Source organism: Gadus macrocephalus, chromosome 8 (genome assembly GCF_031168955.1).
Source record: "Gadus macrocephalus chromosome 8, ASM3116895v1".
NCBI classification, from domain to species: Eukaryota; Metazoa; Chordata; class Actinopteri; order Gadiformes; family Gadidae; genus Gadus; species Gadus macrocephalus.
The window spans coordinates 9,307,033-9,328,990 of NC_082389.1; the positions used below are offsets into that span (position 1 = coordinate 9,307,033).

The 21,958-nt window shown below is 46.2% G+C and overlaps 1 protein-coding gene across 3 annotated transcripts in view; it reads right to left on the reverse strand.

Moving 5' to 3' along the window:
- LOC132462885 (piezo-type mechanosensitive ion channel component 2) overlaps positions 1-21,958 on the reverse strand; it is an 85,086-nt gene that overhangs the window by 52,546 nt on the left and 10,582 nt on the right. For all 3 annotated transcript variants that reach the window (XM_060058664.1, XM_060058665.1, XM_060058666.1), the window contains 5 exons: positions 19,317-19,442; positions 10,885-10,927; positions 4,274-4,436; positions 1,667-1,958; positions 1,146-1,359 (listed from right to left, as the gene is read on the reverse strand). In XM_060058664.1, the coding sequence (XP_059914647.1) occupies positions 1,146-1,359; positions 1,667-1,958; positions 4,274-4,436; positions 10,885-10,927; positions 19,317-19,442 (838 nt within the window). The remainder of the gene's footprint in view (positions 1-1,145; positions 1,360-1,666; positions 1,959-4,273; positions 4,437-10,884; positions 10,928-19,316; positions 19,443-21,958) is intronic.

Below are 21,958 nucleotides of genomic sequence, written 5' to 3' on the forward strand. Positions count from 1 at the left end.
TCATGAGACTGCAGACGGGCGGGCTATACATAGGCCGTAATGTCATTGGCCCCGACTCACCACAGCTTGTAAACGAGAAAGCCTTCGAATCGATACCAGCCCTGGAGGAGGAAGACGGGCGAGGAGCGGCCTTCCTTCGTGATACACCATTGCCGGTATTTCAGAGATCGACGCGATTCGGCAGCAACACTAAATATTTCCAGCATTATACAGGCCGTGGTGGTGTAAGGAACAGGACAATGAAAAGCCCTAATGACCTAATGAAAACTCCTCCGCTATATAGTATGTGTACGCTACACCTCTTAAAGCTGAAGGCTGGCACGCCGTCCCACAATGTGGCTTGGCTCTGAACCGCTTTGTTCCAGCGCCCCGGCCACAAGCAGGTAATTAGTTAATTTCTCATGCATAATATAAGTCGGGTTGGTTGCAGAGGAAGAGGCTTTGAAGGCTTTTTGATGCACTGAGGGTTGGAGTGTGTTCTTCCCTGCAGCTGGGGTTTGGATTTTCTCTGGGCCTGGCTGTGTGTAACAATAATATTTAGCAGTGTGTACATGGACTGGATGACTTTGGGATGCAACACATCACTGGGGAAGTGAATATGTCGCTCGTAGCTTAGGGGCTCTTAGCATTTGCAGACAACCAGACACAAATGACCTTGTATGGTTTCGAGCCTTGATAAATGAATGCATGTCAAACACATCCAAATAGTGATCTTCCTAAAGCTATTCTCACACCACACCAACAAAAAAAGATAATTAAATAATATATCAAATCAAATAATAAAAAAGTATATTCCACAATAATTCACGGCATATTAAAGGTCCAATGACATGCCACCAGGTGTGAGTGTGTTTAGCCGTTACACGCGGTTTGAAAATCGGCCACTTATGACATCACAAGTGGGCGTGTCCACCTAGATGTGTGACGATAGATGACCAACATTTGGTACAATCCACTGGGTAGGCTGGAAGGCTGATCTATCCAGCACACATCTAGGTGGACACGCCCGCTTGTGATGTCAAATGGGGCAGATTATCAAAACGGCTTGTAAGGCTAATCACACTCACACCTGGTGGCATGTCATGGGACCTTTAACATTGAAACTGTGTTTGTGGTCGGGTGCCCTCTCCAGTGCCTCTTCTGACCTGATGTAGTAGTCGTCAGTGGTGATGGCCTCCTGGAAGAACTGGAACTGGTAGAGGTAGAGGATCACCAGGTGGCCGGCGCTGAAGATGGCCATCAGCACGCACATGCAGCTGAAGAGCAGCGTGTCGATGGTGCGGCAGAAGGACCACCAGGTGCACAGGAAGAGGAAGACGAAGAAGTACACCGCCGAGGTCAGCGAGGGCAGCATGGCGCCTGCAAATGGACACGCCCACGCACACACACACACACACACAAACGCACAAACACACACGCACAGGCACACACACGCACACACACATGCGCGCACGGGCAGACACACATAGACACGCGCACACACAAGCACACGCACAGGCACACACACACACACACACAAGTATAGTTGAGACCGAGGTGAGATCTAGAGAAGATCAGGATCAAAGAGCGTAACGGGTCCGTAACCCCCTTGCGCCGCGTGAACGTGGGACAATAATCAGCCCTTAATGCATCATAACATGGAGAGAGCTGACGGACTGGCACTGACCCGTAAGGCCCAGCAGGATGGTGACCACCACCTTCCCAGCGGTGGTGATCAGGTCCCCGATGATCTCCTTCACTTTGGACGCCACGCCCGCCACGAATCGCAGGACCTTCATCTTGGCGCTCTCCTTCGCCTCCTCCTCCTCCTCAGGCTCGTCCCCCTCCTGCTCCTCGTCGTCGTCGTCCTCCTCCTCATCGGACAGCTCTTCGTCATCGTCTCCCTCGGCCTCGTAGCCCGCCTCGTGGTCTTCCTCCAACAGGATGTTGCCCTCCAGGCTCAGCTTCTCCTCTTCCTCCTTAACGGAGAGAAACGCGTTGATGTGATTCACTGAAGGCACAATCACTGAGGGTATGACAGCCTTCTCTGAGTCTAGGACTGTTATGCGCCTCCCCTTTTGGCTTATTCCTCCTGCTTTATTATCTTCCCTGTCTCTCAGGTGTCCCTGATTCCGGGGGGTGGAGCTACTACTACTACTACTGCCGCGACTTAGGGCGTGGCCTTAGTTCCCACACGCCCCTCACTATTTGCAGCTCATTGCCGCTGGCCTGTCGTTCGGTTGTCCCTCATCCTGAGCTGTTTGGTTCCGTGAATGGAGGGCTGTTAGTATAGACTTTCCCGTGTTTCTGTTGATAGTTAGAGGCTCTGGGAATTGTAGGTTAGAAGGAGGAAGTCCTGGCTTCGACGACCCAATGCGCGGCTGGCCCAGGCTTCCTCTGAAGCGCGACTCATGTTATAAAGGGTGGCCGTAACAAGGACTAAGCTACACCTAGTCAACCTGTGCTGCTGCTGGGCTGTGCCGTATGTCGGCCGTGCTGACATAACTACCTCGCTTTTAATGCACCTTATAATTGTATTTTCATCAGTACGGTATTAATTACCTGATTGCACTCTATATTCCTGTCATACATCACACTTTTAACACTTTTTAAGAGTCAGTTCTCCGTTTATAAACATACACTGTACATATTTCATAGATATTCTTTGTATGTGTATACTTCTTTCAACTAACAAAGCTTTGTTTTTGTTTTTATGTTTGCAACAACAACAAATAAAGTTTTTTGAATTTAATTGAATTTAGCTTTCATTTCATTTCAATTAAGATGCCCTTTAGCGACACATCTGCTTCAACAGACAAAGTGCTTCCTGGTCGGACGACACGCGAGAGGTGGCCTGCTACCGGGTGGCCGCACTCTCCGTGGTCCTGAAACATCCGACAGCAGCAGGTGACTCCAGGAGTCCCCCACCACCGGCCTGCGTCTCTACCTCTCTACGTCATCACGGCATACACACCCAGTAGCCACACCCACCGACCCAAGTGGAAGCTGTTTGTCCATGTAGTAAACAACAACAACAACAGCAGCAGCAGCGCCCCACCAAGTTAACTTTGGCCGGTTGAATAGCCAAACCTTCGCCTGAAGTCAATGAATATAAAACAAACTTGAACTGGGTTGAGAAGAAGTATGTGGAGCAAAACGTCAGCGATGGTTCATTTGATGGTTTTGGTGTGCTTAATAGGGGCAGGGCCATCTGCTCCAGCGGGAGTGCCACAGTGAGAGTGAATGTGGATTTAATTAACTCAGAGCTATAAAGAGCGCCAACGACGTGCCAGGAGAAGGTGTGTGTGTGTGTGTGTGTGTGTGTGTGTGTGTGTGTGTGTGTGTGTGTGTGTGTGTGTGTGTGTGTGTGTGTGTGTGTGTGTGTGTGTGTGTGTGTGTGTGTGTGCGTGTGTGTGTGTGTGTGTGTGTGTTCTGAGTCACCCAACAACAGCCCCATTTGATATTTTTATAATGTATATAATCTCTGTATATTAAGTCCTTTCAACTAAAAATTGTCCAAGGAAAATGGCCAGCCATAGCCTTTTCAAGAGGGAATAAAGGTCAGACTGCCTGAACGGACAGTCATAGAACACATCATACCGTAAAATCATTGTCAACATACATGTATCCATTAGGGAGGCAGACCGACATAGATAGACAGATACAGACAGACAGAAATATACATTGTCATTAAGACAGATAGGCTGGCGAACAAAAGGGCAGGCAGGCATGCAGACAGACAGCCAGACAGACAGCCAGGCATACAGAAAAACAGACGGACAGACCATCAGACAGACAGAGTGCCAGAATGACGGACAAACACAAAGACAGACAGACGGACAGACATAAAGACAGACAGACAGGCCGACTGCCAGACAGACTGAGAGGGCAGGCGTTGTGGCGTCAGTGTCTCCCAAATCCTCGTCAGACAGACAGAGAAACAAGACAGGGCTGACCGCCAGACACAGACAGACAGGCAGACAGACATAATGACAGACAGACAGGCCGAATGCCAGACAGACAGACTGAGACGACAGGTGGTTTGGCGTCTGTGTCTCACTTGATCCTCGTCAGACAGACAGAAACAGACAGGGCTGACTGCCAGAAAGACAGACAGACAGTCTGAGACGAGGCGGTGCGGCGGCTCACTTGATCCTCGTCAGACAAACAGAGCGTCAGACAGACTGCCAGACAGACAGACAGACACAATAACAGTCGTTGCGGCGGCGGGGGTGGGGCGGCGGGGGTGCGGTGACGGGGGTGCGGTGACGGGGGTGCGGTGGCGGGGCCTCACCAGGTCCTCTGCCTGGAAGTGAGCGTTGTCCTGGGCCATGTCCTCGGAGGGCCTCTTGTGCACCAGGCTGCGGCAGACCAGCCAGACCGCCAGGCCCGTCAGGAACATGCCGATGTCCGGGAGGAACACGCGGATCCCGTTCATGGCGTCCGCCCCGATCACGCTTCAGGCCACAGACGAGGAAGGCACATGACACACAACATCTCTTACTCATGAACGCACTCAGTCGTTTAAACGGATCAATCATGAAGTGCTGCACACTTAAAGTCTGGATCTAACTCTTGATATTGTAAATTAGTATACGCTACACGTGAACCTCCTAAGATGGCGCAATTTGATTGGTTCGCTATCTCGGGATATTGGGCAATATCTCAAACTTGGGATATTGTTTTCATCGTGTGACGGTCATCTCATCACGCTAATAAAAAAAATAAACCGCTAATAAAAAATAATCATCCCGGCCAAAAGTGTTATCTTGTTTATTTTTGGAGGGTTCACGTGTAGTATATACTAAAACAATTGTTCACCAACGTGAATAGCGGGGAATAGCCCGCGAGACCGAAGGTCCGTGGGATTATTCCCCAATATTCACGGAGCCTTCGCGAATAATTGTTAAATATTGTAGGATATTTTCATAATTTTGTGCACTGGTTGGCTCTCAACAGGTGTCAACTCTCGCCCACGTTGTTTTGTTTATGGATCAAAGGTCATGCTAGTCACACTGATGCTCATCGCCAGCTTTCAACCAACAGTGCAGGATACGTTTGATATGCATATAAATGAGTTAATAAGATGATTAGGTGTTCCAGTGAAATTACCACATAGAGTGATCGTCTATTTGCGTTTGAAAACCGCCCTACCTGGGAAAGTGGAAGGGCATGGGAAACTCTTGTTTCCAACCGCTTTCAATATGTGTACAACTTTAATATGATGTTCCACCCACTTTAATGAAATTAAGCCCTTTTAAAAACGAATAGCCATTAAAACCAAGTGAAATTCCACTGAAATAACCGGCGAGGAAAGCCTTCTTTCATCACAACAAGTTTATGGAATAGTTAAAACCGAATTAAGCCATTTAAAGAATTCTGCATTTTTCATAATCTTTATTGAGTACGTATTAACTGCAGATTGCCATGACCATCACAATCAAAATCATGCCATACTATACTTTTGACTCATATATATAAATAGCATATAATATATACTGCAAAAATTAAACATATTCAATCTCGCTAAACCTGGCCCTATCATATAGGTATGTAAGTATTCTTGTCTAGTTAATAAATTACATTCATTACCTCCACTACCAGGAAGACCAATTGAGGCCGCTTACGTTTTCCTACATTTCAAGAACAGCATGTAAATGAACCTTATCCCCTGCAGCGCAAGTTCCTCTACACATCTTTTAACATGTGGACCAACGCAGCCTTTTAAGAGGCAGGCTTTTAACAAACCAGGAGGAGCACAATTAGTTCACGTAAACCAAAAACCAGGACATTGTTGAAAGAGTCAGCGCAAAGCTCAAAGCCGTGTCACGTTTGCTACAGTGGACAACTCACCCATAAAGCATTTATTATTCAAACCTGACACGCAATCCAAATCCACCAGACACACGGTACACTTTGCAAACAGCCCCTTTGTGCGGCTATGATAGGAATGAATGTAATGGTTTGAGGCTCTGTGGTTTAATTGTAATGAGCTAACAAAACGTTTGTATTTGTTATTGGATTCCTGTCAACACCGGCAATTACATACGAGCTGGTTGGGCTCCGACAGGAAGCTGAACAGCAGTGGGCAACAGTTGCCATGGTGGTTGTCGGAATAACAGGGTCCCACTGACCTCCGTCGCCCGAGGACGCAGAGGTTTTACGACGTGTCATGATTGGACGTGAGATTAAAAAAGAGAAATGGCTACCAGACCATCACAGCCTTTAAAAAAAGAGTTCTTCTGTCCCTCGAGACGGGCTTCTATTTTCAGTTTTTTACGAGAGGGATCGCACTGCATCCTGTTTGTGACCCGAACGTGTTCCCCTGCCTCCTTCTTTTCTACAAAACTTTCAGGGCGCTGAATGCAATTAAACTGTTTAAAATAAACTGAACAAGCTGCCCATGTTGCCGCGGCAGGGTGCAGGCACACAACCCAACAACAACAACAACAACAACAACAATTATTTGAATGCACTTGTAAGCGAGTCGGCTGGCAGACTGTCACAGACCAGCGTTGCAGCGGAGCGTCATCCCAGCTTGGCTCGGAGAGGATGTGGAGCCTGTTAAAGTTAACAAGTGGCCCGCCGAGGGCTCCTCGCACACACAATGGGAACAAAGGCACCCACACCAGAGGAGCGGCTGTCAGCGCACACCCGATGGGGGCCTGCTTAATCTGGAGGAGACGCCGCCCGCTGCCAGAGGACCGGGGATATGTTGCTTTAGATTGGTTGTGGACACGTACATGCAAACCTGAGGTAAACAAGCAGACGCTCTGGTAGGCTTTTGTGTGTGTATTTTATAGCGCATAGCAAATAGAGAAAGAAGCATTTAATGATTGTATTATCTTCAGGCCGTCTTGAATTGGCCTTTTCAGGACTTCTATTTGGCCGAGATGGGATTCCACGGTATAGTCTGGCTGACCTCCACCGGTAAGCGTCTGAGAAGCACCCGTCTCCTCGGGGTGACGAAAGGGGTAATTCACAGTGAAGTGCGGCCCCACAACGCAAGAAATGTGGTAATCATCACAGTACACACACGAAAAGAACGTGTTCCAAAACCCCGGTCTACACGCAGGGCTTAATAAAAGACAAGCCTTCTGTGCAGCTGGTAATCCTCCCCAATGCCCTGTGCAGCCAGGGGCCGTTGTGGCCCCCCCACTGCGGGGACAACCAGAACCGTTCACTCCGGAGCCCCAAGCACGCAGAAGTGAAGTTCGGTTTATGTTTGAGGCATGACCCGAAAAATAAATAGAATCGTATTGTTTTGAAAGAGCGAATGCAGCAGAGGCTGGGTTTTAGCGCTCTGGCTTCGTGTTTAGGAGACGTGGAAATTATAACAGTATACTGCGTCGGCCCACCGAGACAGCAGTGTGCTTTGGGCTTTAAGAACACAATGGTGTTGACCGGCCTAAGGAGAAGAAAAAGGAAAGCTAATCTATAAAAGTTCCACTTGTATTACAAAAGGATTTTTGTCCCCATAACCAAAGGAATACATGACAGAAGGGTCAAATGAAAGAAAAAAATGATAACAGTAAAGTTAAGTGAAATAAAGGCAAACCATGTCAACGATAAGCCTCAAACCCGACTCAGCGAAGCCCCAGGAGTTTCAATCTACTGCACAGTAGCCATGAGTTTCACACATTCTTCCCCATGACCTTTGGTGAACTCTCTTCCTGGTTAGTGTATTGTGTCAATCTATTGCTCTATTCCCCTTTTCCTGACCATATAACTGACCCCAAACCTGTTAACAGCATCAGTTTACCCATCCACAACCCTGACTTTAGGGCGAACAAAGAGACAAGAATATCCCAGTTGCCCTCCCTGGGCACATTTGTGATGGCCCCTAATTGTCCTTAAACATTACAGCATGGTCTCTTCATCTGGCGCTGCTCATCTCCAGCTTCACAGATCACATCCTCCCAACCCCTTGTTGTTACTGGAGACCTTGAGGCGTTCTTCATTGAGCTTCAGTGACACAAGTTGCTCTCCTGGCTATCGCCAGAGCCAGCTCCAGACCAAGTTGGTCTGGGGGAGCTGCTGTCATTTTCTTGAGCTCAAGAGGCGTGATCATCGGGCCTAGTTCAACTGACTCTGTACGCGATTGGCTGCTTGCCGCCGCTTCCCTGTCGTCGTTGTGTTGAACCAGCCAATAGCGCGCCGGGGGGGGGGGGGGGGGGGGTTGTGAAGCCAGCTTGGTGATTGGCTCCCACAAAAACGTATCGGAAGCAGAAAGAAATGTATTGCTCTTCTCCAGACCCTTCTGCAGAGCGAGTTCAAATCGCCGGCAGAATGGACGGGGCTACCCAGTCTACCAAGTTGCATTTCTCACACCGGTTTTCAGAGAGATTAATCGCTCCTTGCAGTGAGGTCTCCGCAGCACTTAGGTAGGTTAAAGCCATTCGGGAAAGGTCATGTCTTGATCACAACACATCAAGGGTTGTGGGAAGCTAGTGAAAAGCTCCCTTCCTGGTGGTGGGGTTGGATGACTGCCGGTAAAGCACTGGACACCAGATGGTGTTTTCGGTCTTTTGGTTCTAGTGGTTTGGTTTAGGCTTGCAAAATCCGGGAATGTTCAAAGATGGAAACTTTCCCTGGGAATTAATTTAAGGGAATAAACGGGAATTTATGGAAATAAATGAAAATAAACAGGGAATTTTCCGAACGTAAGGTTGGCTCTTCATAGGGAACTTAAATATAGTTGGGAAAAGGATATTTTAGCATAATCTTGGCTAAAACCAACAGATGCCATTCAAGTACACTTGAATATCCATGCCATTCCTCAATCACATGCACATAGCAAACTGCTTACTGCATGGCTATTGAGACCCCACCTCCTACAGGCTCTGTGCATTCATCCATCACATGTATGGAAGATTTCTAGAAGACTGGACCACACTTTTGACTAATTGTATCATTTTGCATGGATATTTTCTTATGACAATTGTTTATATTTATGCTTGGATATGATACATTAGAATATATTACCCTATATTCCCAGTTAGTTCCCCTAAAGTCCACAAAATTGCCCAAAATTCCATATTTCCCATAAATTCCCATGGAAAGTTTCCAATATGTAATATTTTCAAAATGGCCCAGCTTAAATTCCCATGGAAATTTACCGGAAATTGTCCACCCCTTTGCAACCCTAGTTCGGTAATTGGGGTGTGTTGGGCGTCTCTGGGTCTCTTCCATGCCCTGCCCATCCACTGCGTATCCCGTTTCACTCATGCACTTATTAACTTCACTCGTACTCTTGATTTGATATCGGTCGCCCTTATTGCTACTTTTCTACTATTTTGTATTTTCAGGATCTTTATTTACCGCCGGCATCTCAAGCTTCGCATGTTATTTACCCGGAGACCCGGTCTGCCACACGGGAAGTTTACAGTGGAGGAAGTGTGAGAACGCAACCATCCCCGACCACCACGTATAGGCGAACTGCATCTGTCTGTGTACGCGCCGCGCAACACAAACATAAGTGCTACATAAGGTACATAAGTGGAGAGGGGGGGGGAAATTGTTTACCTCTCTGCATCCGCCACTTATAGCAGACTATTCGACAGGGGGCTCTTGAGTACTGGAAACGTGGCAGGGTTTGAACTGAACGTTCCCGCACTCAGTAGACCACATCTATTACCATCACAGGGTCCGGGTCAGCTGATGCCCGGCCCTAATCGGGTTTAGCGCTCATCAAGCGCGGCCACAGAGGGACAGGTGCGGCAGGAGCGATCTACAACAACTCCTCGGTTAAAGAGCGAAAAGAGAACTGAACATGAAAGCACAATGTGTTTGAGTGTGAGGATTTATGAGTGGAAGGGCCCTCGGTGAAGATTATGTTACCTACTAAGCCAGCTACAAAACACTGTAGTATTAGTAGTGTTTTTTCCACCTGAAACAAGAACCACAGGATGGATCTCTGACATGTTGACTCCTGCATTACCTATAACCTAATAGAGTGTAGTCATGAGCTGTAGTCGTAATACAAGTTTAGTTATGGTTAAACCAGGTTATGTATTTTACACTCTTCAAATGTTACTATTGGTGGATATGTATAAACAATATGACAACTAATTGACTGTTACGCAAGATATTGCTTGATGAGACTATTTACTATGCAACCCCACAGCTACTCACTGAGTGTTCACATTCAATCCACGCTCCTCTTTCACCTTCTCACATGTGCATTAATAAACCCACATCAACTGCTGCCTTGAATGACGAGAGCAGAATTTGGGGTTAGTTGCCTTGCTCGAGGACACACTGACGTTTGCCAGGGAGAGCTGAATATTCGAGCCAGCAACCATGACAGACGACGTGAAGTACATTGCGAGCTGCTGCCATGGCAGTAGCTTGAGAAGTAGAGCTACCATGATAGAGCTTGACAAACTATGTCTAAAGGAAGCCATTCATTCATCAACACACTGTCACACCACCGAAAGTAATTACTTGCAGACACTGAAACCTTAAAGACAAAGCCGTCACTTTGTTTTCATATTGATGTAGGCTCTCATAAAACAGTCAAAAAGCAACAATGCTTTTTTGCTGCTCAAAACCATTGGGTCTGTCCGCTGAATGGCTAGAAGGGGGTTTGATAAAAGCAAACAGACTGCAGAAAGAGACTGCAAACCTATTGTTGGATGCTTTATGAATCAATTATTAAAGAAAGCACTGGATCCTGCAGACTACAAAAAAGGTAAATCCCTAAATTACAAATATTGACAGATTCCTATCCCAGGTTGAAGGAATAATGGTATTTTTTCGTTTGTAGAGGTCAGGGGGTTGGAGGGCGGAAAATTGATTTTGTTGGAGCAGCGATTGACTACATCGTAACAACATCATGGGGAATTTCATGAGCCGGTGTGATCTAAGATGTGAACGGCGACCAGTGACCAAACATGGGCTTACCTCTCAAAGCCAATCTGCCTTATGGACTTCTCCCACATAGAACCTGTGGAGAAAAAGAGGAGATATTTACTGACATATTCATAACAAAACCAAAAATATGTAGAAATAAAGTAAAGATACATTACATCACGTGTGTGTGTGTGTGTGTGTGTGTGTGTGTGTGTGTGTGTGTGTGCGCGCGCGCGTGTGTGTGTGTTTGTGGGGGGGGGGGGGGGGGGTTCACGCCCTTGATGGTCATACCCCTTAAGACATTAAACATGAAAAAAAAGTCATTTTATTGCATAAGATCTTCTAATTCGACATTATACAAGTTGCATGTTACATATATATTGTATTTGGCCCAGGACAGTAACATGTTTTGTAACCAACAGTAACAATGCAAAAAATAAACAGCAGTAAATCAAACAATTTTTACTTTAGGAGGCAGCACACATTCAATATCTGATTGAGGTTGGTACGTTCCTTTTGACGGCCAAAAACAACTGGAAGGTTCACCCCACTAGATAACACAGGCATGACAGCAGCAGGGGGCGTGGGATCATATATCACTCAGACATAAATTACCCTGGTAACCGTGACAAGGACCTGGAGCAACGGTGAAAATAATTCTCTCTCCGGTTCATAAGACATCATTTATCAGTTCGTATGCACATCATTTCAAGCCAGAATCCTTTAAGTTTGGCATGAATAGGTTGACAGGACTTTAGTCATATTAGGGTTATGTTGTGAAAGGGTTATTGTGGTTAACATCGATGTGAGGTTCAAGGCCCTACTACTAGCGTGCCTGCATGATTCAAGATTCAAGATTCAAAATGCTTTATTGTCTAGTATGTTGCCATACTAGAAAATTGTCTTTTGACTGAAGGCTTGGAGGTGTGTGTGTGTGTGTGTGTGTGTGTGTGTGTGTGTGTGTGTGTGTGTGTGTGTGTGTGTGTGTGTGTGTGTGTGTGTGTGTGTGTGTGTGTGTGTGTGTGTGTGTGTGTGTGTGTGTGTGTTATTTGTGTGAGTTCTTTGAGGAATGAGTGTTCTGTGTGTGTATAGCTATGGGGATGAATGATTTTTTGTAGATAGTCTTCTGCCAGAAGGAAGTAGATCAAAACAAGGATGGAGTGGGTGGGAGGGATCTAAGAGGATGGAGTTGGTCTTCCTTCCCACTGCCTGGATATACAGATCCTCCAGCGCTTTCTGGTGTATTCCTATTAGCTTGCTTGCTTGCTTAGTTAATCTATTAAGTCTGCTTTTGCTTGCGTTTGTGAGGAAGCCGTACCAGGATGTAATGTTGCAAGTGATGATGGATTCCACCAGAGATTGGTAGGCAGTTGACAAAATGTCTTTACTGACATTGAAGGTGTCTAGTTTCCTCAGGAGATACATACGTTGTTGTCCCTTCTTGTAAACCCCATCTGCATGCTGGCTAAAGGACAGACGTTGGTCGATCTCTGTGCCAAGGTATTTGAACTTCACCACCTGTTCAACCACTTGTCCTTCCAGGGTCAAAGGTGAGGAAAGTGGATGTGGGGTGTTAGATGCCCTCCTCTTATGGCAACACAGTTCTTTGGTTTTGCTGATGTTCAACTGCAGTGAGCTTTCTTTGAACCACAGGGCCATTTCAGTGATATATTGGGTGTACTTGGACAGGGTGCTTTGATCTGTCAGTTTGGCCACCAAGGCCAGATCATCTGCATATTTAAATAGCTTGAATCCACTGATGTTGCATGTGATCTCATTGGTGTATATTGAGAACAAGATGGGAGACAAGACACAACCCTGTGGGACTCCAGTGTTAAGGATGATGTTGGACGATGTTACACCCTGGACCTTTACATGCTGGGGTCTGTCCTTTAAAAACTCCTTGATCCAAAGTGTCAGTGCTGGGTTGACCTGAAGCTGCTGAAGGCGATGCAGGAGTGTGTTGATGTTAACTGTATTAAATGCTGACGAGAAGTCCATGAATAAGACCCTGACCAAGGAGTTCTGGGAGTCCAGGTGCTTTGTGATGGTATCCAGTAGATGTAATGTAGCGTCCTCCACACCTCGTTTTGGCTTGTAGGCAAACTGCAGTGGATCCAGATTCTCACCGATGGTGGTGGTGAGCTCTCCTGCAACAACTCTCTCCATGCATTTGCACAGGATAGAGGTGAGTGCCACTGGTCTGAAGTCGTTCAGAGCTTTAGCCCGGGGCTTTTTGGGAACAGGGATGATGGTGGTCTCCTTCCTCGCCCTGGGAACAAAACTGGCATCTAGGAAGAGCTGAAACATTTCCGTCATTACACCGCCCAGCTGACTTGCACACTCCTTCAGTATTCTGCCCTTCAGCCCATCTGGTCCAGGAGCTTTGGAGGAATGGAGATGGGAAAAGATGGATATAACCCGCTTCTCTTCTATGCAGATAGATTCTGGGGGGTATAGGAGAGTGACCATTTCCTCCATAGAGTCAGTGTTGTTGAATCTGGCATAGAAGGTGTTGAGTTCTTCAGCAAAGGCAGCAGGGTCTGGGCATTGTACTGCAGCAGTGTTCTTATTCCTGCCCATCATGGTGTTTAGGCTCCTCCATGCATGCCTTATATCTCCACTGATGAACTTCTCCTCCATTTTGTTTTTGTAGTTGAGCTTGGCCAGCTTGGTCTTCTGCTTTAGCTCCTATATCGCGATATCGCTGCAACGGAGCCTCTGCCTTCTCTTTAACGAGACACAATGTTTCCCCACCAACTGAAAAGCCGCAAACATTGTGCAGGAATTCCTTAAATGTTTTCATGAGGGGTAGGTTTACATGTAAAAAAAAAAGTAACGAAAAAGGTCAAAGAAACACTTCAGGTACTGTTTGACACTGGCTACACACAGCGCAGAATAGTTTAAGTGTTCCTGAACGTCACTGCGGTCAAAGGAGATACTTCCAGGTATTCAATGACCACGTGGAGGGATTAGGCCGGGGCGTTTTTTGCCTTTGTTCCAACGCCAGGGAAGAGGGAGCATCCCGCTTTAGAGCTTTGACTAACTGACGAATCGATGAGTTTGTTTTTGTGGGGTTAATTAGCACCACAAGGTGTTGGATTCCTTCAGCGCTGGAGGTAGTGCTCCAGAGTGTGTGCGTGTGCGTGTGCGTGTGTGTGTGTGCGTGCGTGCGTGTGTGTGCGTGTGCACGCGCTGCAGAGAGCTGGGGAGGTGGGCCACTGCCTGGGGAGCAGTCTCACTGAACCAAACAAACACCCCAAAGGAACCTGCTGTTGCTTTAACAGTGAATGGGATGGACGTTTTCCTTCTTAATTAAAAAACAAAGTCAAACTAATTCAAGGTTTTATAGTCAAAAAGTATTTTTTGTTTTAAGAAATAACTGATTGTTCCCAAAGACAGTTTCATAACCTTCCGCCTTGAACAAACACCTGGATGGATGATAAGCTCTGGTTTATTTTAGGCTCTCTTTTGAAGCAGCATGTTTCGAGAACACCTTGAGGATGTTCCCTTTTTTGACATGATACATTTTCTGGCACTGAATGAGTCACGCTTCCAGTCATCTCGTTGGAAACAGGAAGCAGCCTCTGCACTCCTACAAAGCCAAGTGAAAAGATTTAATGGAGGCTCAGCAAAAACATTTGCGTTCAAGTGTTAATCATCCGCGCAAACAGAGGTAACAAGAGGCTGCCAATGGGAGTTTATCCAACCGTGAGAGTGCTAGTGAAGCTTCCTTTACGGCTTTGAAAGCAAGATGTCTCCTTTCTGCTTGATAGAACGCGGATCAATCAAGGCTGCGTTATTTCGGGACAATTTTTATCTCGTTGTGTCGATAAAGTGTAGATCGGGTGGCAGGATCTGACCTCAAGATTCTGAATGCTGAAAATGCTGAAAATATTATTAGCCAGCCGTGGTCCTGCTCAGTGTCCGTGCTAGCTAGAGAGCCGTGATGGCAGTCTTATGTTGCACCCTGTGTTATTATGGACACCGACTTCACATCACATCTTTCTGATTCACCATGCAGTTTGAGTTTGGCCCTATTCCAACTCCAATTTCGTTTTCTACATTTGACATTTTCCTCTTTCTTTTCTGTGCCATACACATCGGTGCCACCGTTGAGCAGAGTATCTTTACCATGGTACAGTAAAGACAGGTTTTCCTAACGACGCCGTTTCTTTTTGGGAGCGCCGTAAGGATCAACCAGGCTCTGTTTTAGTTCCCTGTGACAGAAGGTCCCTTCCCCAGATGGGCCCTGCGTCGTAATGTTCTGCTGTGTGCTGGTGCCATCAACCCAAATGAATGAAATCATTGTCTTTTACTTAAGTTTGTAACTAACGGTCAGATCATTGCAATCAAAGAGATTGATTCTGTGATACTAAAATGTCATATTTTTTGTATTTCGATTTGTAATAAAAAGCCTGTAATAAGAATTTAGGACTTTTTGCCATCCTCCAACATCCAGATGAAATCCATAAAAGCTTCAAGAACAATTGACTATGACAATTTTTACTAGACAAATGCGTTGATTCGGAGCTCAGTATGCTTTACGGCCCATAATAATCAGACATACAGCATTATTAGGGTTGAGGTGCAAAAAGTAACTACATCAGATGGACACAAAGGTCCAGCAATGTACTGTCTAACGTGGTCGGTCACAAATAACAATACATAAAATGTTAACACAAAAGCAAACAACCGAGTCCAAACTGCATTTATTTAGGAAAGGAAGACCTTTCCTACGACGGACCTCATCACAGGAGTGGAACAAATCTCACATGAAGGTACCCCTCCCTTCATGGCAAGGAAGGGGTCCACTCCCTGTCCGTAAACACACGTCATCCCTCACCCAACTCAGTAGTGAGCTCTAGCTTCCTCAGCTCAGTGTCTGATTTCGACACATCTGCGCCCACCGCTGGCGGCCTGATGGACAGAGTCTTGTCATCACGTCATCCCAGTCAAAGTATTAGTGCTAGGTCCGCGGGGGGAAACACACACAGAGGTATTTCAAGAATGCCGGAGTCCAAATATCTGCCGTTGCACTTCACTTTAGACTGAGCGAACTCCACCCAAACTCTGCCAAAAGGTGCAAGAGCTGTGTGGGTGACATAACAGCCCTGGATTACTGTTAGTGATGCACGGTGCAGTCAGCATTTAGAGGCTGATGAGACATTGTTAAATATAGAAAAGCAGCAGCCCTGACAAAATAGGCAGGGCAAGGTTCAATTCTTTAGAACTCATGGTCACTCACTCGTTAGAACTGTACTTAAATATCAAATCTAATGTGCTTATAATAAAAAATGTATTTGTGTTTCCTCCGCCACTGAATAAATAAATCCTAAAAGGGATAAAGAACAACAATAATAAAAAAATAAAAAATAAATAGTGTTGACTTAATTCATACACTTGCCACAGTATTGTTTGACCTTTAATTATCTAAAACCAATGAGGTGTGTTTTGCTAGAGCTACAAAAATAATTTGAAGCTGCTGCCATATTTGCTGCCTGCCAGGCACAAAAAGATGTGGATGAGAGTCCCCAGACTTTATGGGAACCTCATAAATACTTCAATACTGCCCTTTGTACCCCCGGCACCTCCAGAGAGGAACCGCCCGACTGGCCTCTTGTTCCACTGGAGAGGCTGCAGGTTGCAGAAGACAGAGACAGAGCCAGACCGGCTTCTGCTACTGCTGCTACCACTGCTACTCCGCCCTTCATCCCTGGGAGCCGGGCTGGTCTGTCAGCCATGGCTCACATTTGAGGCATTGTTCTGTCGGTTCAGTGTGAGTGATGTGAAAGTACAGGCACCGTTATAATAAGGAACCTCTGCACTATCTACCTTAAAGAACTGAAGTATGTCACAATTAAACCTTTTGCTCACGTGGCCACTTTATATCAGCACTTTATATCTGTGCCAGTGTGGCCCATTGTTTTGTTTTTTACAAATAAATCACCTTCTCACACTCACACGGTTTGAAAATGTATCTCAAAGTTCCTTCTACTTTGATTCATGGGTCGCATGGAGTCAACAGGGCTCGCCAAACACTAGGCCTAAAACCTATTATTAGACAATCACAGGAAGGGCTATTTCATAGACTTCAGCGTGACGGCTGACAAGCAGCATGGGCCGACGGCATGAGAGGTTCAAATAAAAAGTGAAACCCGCCCATCTGGCGGTCGCCGAAGAAGAAAACAAAGCGAGAGGGGGACGTGTGTTTGGAGATGTAATCTGACCCAGGTCTGCTGAGCTCATCTGGTGACCAGTCTCTGACCCGCAGCTGGCACGGAGATGCTCTGCTGTTGTCCTCCTGTTGTTGTTGTTGTTGTTGTTGTTGTTTGATGGCTGGAGAAGGGTAGGGCCTCCCCTATAAAGAACAGCTTGACTTGGTTTACTGCACTAATGGCGTCCTTGGCTCAGAGGAAAAGCAGAGGAAAGGATGTGTGTAGGGATAAGAGCAGTGGTGTGGAGGAGGACTGTGTGTTTACCCACGCCTGCCAAAAGGGAAAGGGTGTCAAGGGGCCAAGACAACAGATAAGGGGAACTGGAGCTAAAGACGGCGTATCCAGACCAAAATGAAGGAAGGTGCAACCGCAGGTATAAATAGCTCCAAACAGAACAAGAGCCGCCGAATGCTCTGGACGATCAAGATTGTTTATCAACACTTTTCTATATATATGGCATTGGTCGGTGGTACAATATAGAAGCCGATATAAAATAGGCCAAAAAACACGAGTGCTGTACTTTTCTACTTTCACTCAACATGTTCCCTTCAGTCCCTTCCATGATTTAAATCCCCACCATTTGCCTTGTTTACGATGACAGAATGGATGGGCTGCAGCGTAACTCCACGCCAGTCAAATTGTTGTAGCGTGTTTTACAGGTTAGAGGTTACGAGATGATGGTAGAGAGTCGATCTCTCTGAGATAAAACTTGACGGCCGTGAATCACCAGGAAGGAAGTAGGTCTCGCTGCAGTTACACAATGTGCAGATCTAAAACAAAGCCTTGAAATAAAGTGTTTTGAGCAAGGTTTTTATTGCCGGTAAAGACAATAATCTCCATGCTAGAGGAGGTTTAGACAGTTTGCCAACCCATTGAAAACCCCTCGGCAGGAAGCTCATGCTCTCCCACCCACAACAACCAGCAACAAGAAACACATGTTCCCCGTTCGCTAGCCGGCAATACGATAAAGAGTGCGTTGATCGTCAGGCTGAGTTTCAGCAAGATGAAGTTAAGGAAAAGATCGGAGCATAACTAGCTCAGCGCTGGGTAGAAAGCTTTGCGTTGGGCTGTTGGTCCTGCAGTGCCGTGACATCACTTTAATATCTCCGAGGTCACAGATCAAGTCCGCGGACGTGTGAGATGGATGGGACACATTGGGTCTCGAACGTGTTGGGGGGTGTGTGTGAGTGTGTGTGTGCGTGTGTGCGTGTGGATGTGTGTGCGTGATAGGACCATCCGTCTCCTGCCGTTTGGACTACACTCAAACCGTTACCGTGACGTACTGCAGGTGGAACAAAGAGGAGGGGTAGAGGAGACCCAGAGCCAGCCCCCGAGCAGAACCGGACCCCCCCGCGCTGGGAGCGCCCGCTGCTTCATATCCCCCAGAACCCTGAATCCAGAAGCCCATCCAGGAGCCTTCGGTATAGGACCACCCGCGCACCTCCGTCTGTCCCTCTGGGAGATCCTTGAGGATGGGAGGTGTGTTTCGACGTTGCTTGGCTGCTGCTGCTGTTGTTTGTACACCAAGCCTGCTGTTTGGCAGGTGGTAACGCTATGGATTGGTTAGAGACCCAGAGCAACCTAAACCCGCTGGTGAAGTAAAACTCGGCCACAAGGCAGTTAAAGTTTACGATGCTTTTAGGACTTTTTAAGACAGCAAAATAAAAAAACAATGTGGGGTACGAATAACATGATTAGAGATGTTAAGGATTGTTTTAGGAAGGGGCAGGCAAGTGAAGCAGCGTTGCATGTCTTCAGGTAATTATGATGCCTAAAGTTGGCTTCGTAAATTATAAAAGCAATCTTTATTAAATAAGGCAGGAATTAAGTGCTGTGCGCTTCGCCGTGTGCCGTTTTAGATGTAACACAGACTTGGCTGTCGGGTCTGTAAAAGTTTGGATCTCACTGGTATTATCCTGTTGCTGTCACCATGGATATTAGATCTATTTTAGAGTCAAAATCCAAAAGCCAAGCACGGCATCTCTTCCTTGATGAGTCTGGGGAATCCATTTTCACCGACCAATCAAGTACAAACAGCGTCACCGTGTCAATGACAGAGATACGTAGGGAGGGAGCGAAGGTGCAGAGAGGGAGGGTGTGTTGTTTTTTGGGGTTGTTCAGTTTCAAAAACCCTGTGCTTTTCTGCTCTTGTCAACTCTCGTGTTAACTCTCGAATCCCACCTACAGCGTCGTGAAGCCAGTCCAGATCTCACTGACCATGAGCTAGCCTACTGTTGACGGGACGAGAGAGGGCTAGAGACTCACAGTTGAAGTCGGCGCTGATGGAGTGGGTGGCCAGCAGGCTGTTGACTGTGATCTGGTAGATGATGTGGAACAGCACGAAGGACATGCTGGTGAAACACAGCGACATGAGCAGCCTCCCTGTGTGGCCTAGGGATGGAGGGGGGGATACACAACGTCATCTTCATTATCATCATCATCATCATCATCATCATGAACAACAATAAAAAAACAAATCCAACTGGACAATTGAAGAGACATTTAAAGAACACACTACATTGATGAACTTCTGGTTCCCTCAAATGGCTTTCTAATGAGGGGTTTATAATAATGCTATATGCACAACTTGGGAAGGCTCTATCAAAATGACGTGTCCAAGTAGGAGTGAACATCATAATCAACATTCTCATGGACAACATCCAACATCCACATTTTCCCCCAAATCTTAGATAAAATATCCCCTTATAATTGATGTGAATTGAAATACATATATTAAGTTGGAATAAGGACACTATCACAAGGAAATGTTATTATAATAAGGGTTGTGTATTTGTAGAGGAAAAAAGGCAGGCAGGCAGTCCACATAGAAGCAAGCAAGGAAGGTATTGTATTAATTTCCAGAGGTACATTTTCTTTGTGTGTTATTCATAACCAGCATAATAACTCTTAAATGTAAGAGTAATAAGTAAAGTAAGACTAGTACTTGTGTGAAAGGCGTTGAACAATCTGCATTTTCAATTCCAAACCATCATCTCATATCGTAAGAATAAGTGACTTACTCCTCCGATTCCATCAACATTGAAGGAAAAAAAACACTTAACTTGGCATTAAAACACCCACTTTCAGCCATGAGAATAAACCCATGGATTTGGTTTTTCATATCCGGCTTCTCTCTTTAAGAACGATTAATGTCCACTGATGCTTTATGAACTTAACTGCCGTTGACCACAGAATAAATAGGCCTAATAGTTGTTAAAGTCAGTGGTGTACAGAGGCGATGCACTGGGTCAATGGTCCGAAGGAACCACCTCCCTGTTTCAGATGCTGTTGCAGCAGCCCTTATGAACACGCCCGGGTCAGTAGGCCTCGGTAGTACATACACCCGGGTCCAGACGGACGGCCTGGTAGTACGATAAAACGCTGTTCAACTATTTAAATACACATATCACGAGCGGTCTGTATCAGCGGCGTTTGCATCAATGGCATCAACACTTTGTCTTAGCTACTTTTATTTATTATTTTATTTTCACAGTGGTAGCAACGCATGTGTCTAGTTTTAATGTGATGTCTTGTGTGTATGTCCAGTCAGACTTGATGTCTCCCTTGTTCAGCGTGGTATTGTACTGTCCCGTCTGAGCCAAATCAACTCAATGAATTCCAGACGATTTGCGTAGTTTGGCCATAATAAAGACTTGACTTGAATGGGACAACGGTGACGAGTTCAAATCAAATGAAACAAACCAGAAGGAACTGGTGCTGTTGGGCAGCTTCTGGCCGCCTGGCCCTTTATTGGGAACCTAGAGGTACGATTATGGGATGCTGTGTTGACGATGTGATGCCGTGTTGCTGTGGTGATAATCCTCCATGGTAGCCTAGGACCACCTGCATAGTGCTCTCATGGACATGTTGAACCCCGAGGGATGCTGTATGGCGTACCATCCCCCCGTCCCCCGTCCCCCGTCCCCCACTGTTCTGGTTGACAGATGGTCCTCTCCTATCTAGTGCTTATTGGTAATCGGCTTGCCGTGTACACCCGTGTGTTTTCCTCTCTTTCTAATGGCTGCGTTAGTGATTCTTCACAGGAGCATCATCCCAGAGAGTTCTGCATTCACTTAGGAGTATTTAACACATTCCTGCGCGGGAACGCTCACTGAATGCGGTGTGTAACCACGGATATGTCAGGCCCACCCGCACACACACACCGCCGGGGGGGGGGGCTTCCATCCGGGATTCCGGGATTGGAAAACAAACGCTCTTACCTAACCGCCCCCTCAAAATGACCACAACGCATTCAGGAACGTCAGGTGAGGGACTATTATGGCGTTCCACAGGAGTTTGGTTTACACCAGTCGATGTAGTCAGCCACTAACGGTTATTGTCATAGTTGAAAATTCAATCATTTTTCTGTCGATCAATTGATCGACTAATCGTCAGAGACCCAGATGTCTCTCTGCTAAATAAACACCCCTATAACACTGAGATGCTAAGCGAATATGCTATCCCAGTATTATTCAGGTCTATTAAACGTTGAAGTAAAACTATTTGGGCTAATTTCCCACTGCCATTCCCTCGACAGTCGCAAAGATGGAAAATAATGCTTGTTAATACCAAGGAAAAGGACTGTTAGTGAGCTTCTGGCTATTAAAAGGGTCCTCCAGGCAGGACAATATGGCCGTCCTGGCTTTGTCTTTCTCTTTCCTCTGTGCAACAGAAACAACTGCTATTCGATTGCCATCTATCCTGGATGCAATGTGACATAGTCTCATAATGACATCCCAGGAGCACATTTAAATGAGGCCCAAACAGAGACCATTGTTCATTTACAATTCAACAAATGTTTCTTTCTCTTAAGCACTTAGATAACCGCCACTGTTCAAGACTATGCAGGCCTGTGTTAACCCACGTGGCTCTTGATCCTGAGGTTTACATAGGTACAAAACAGTCTA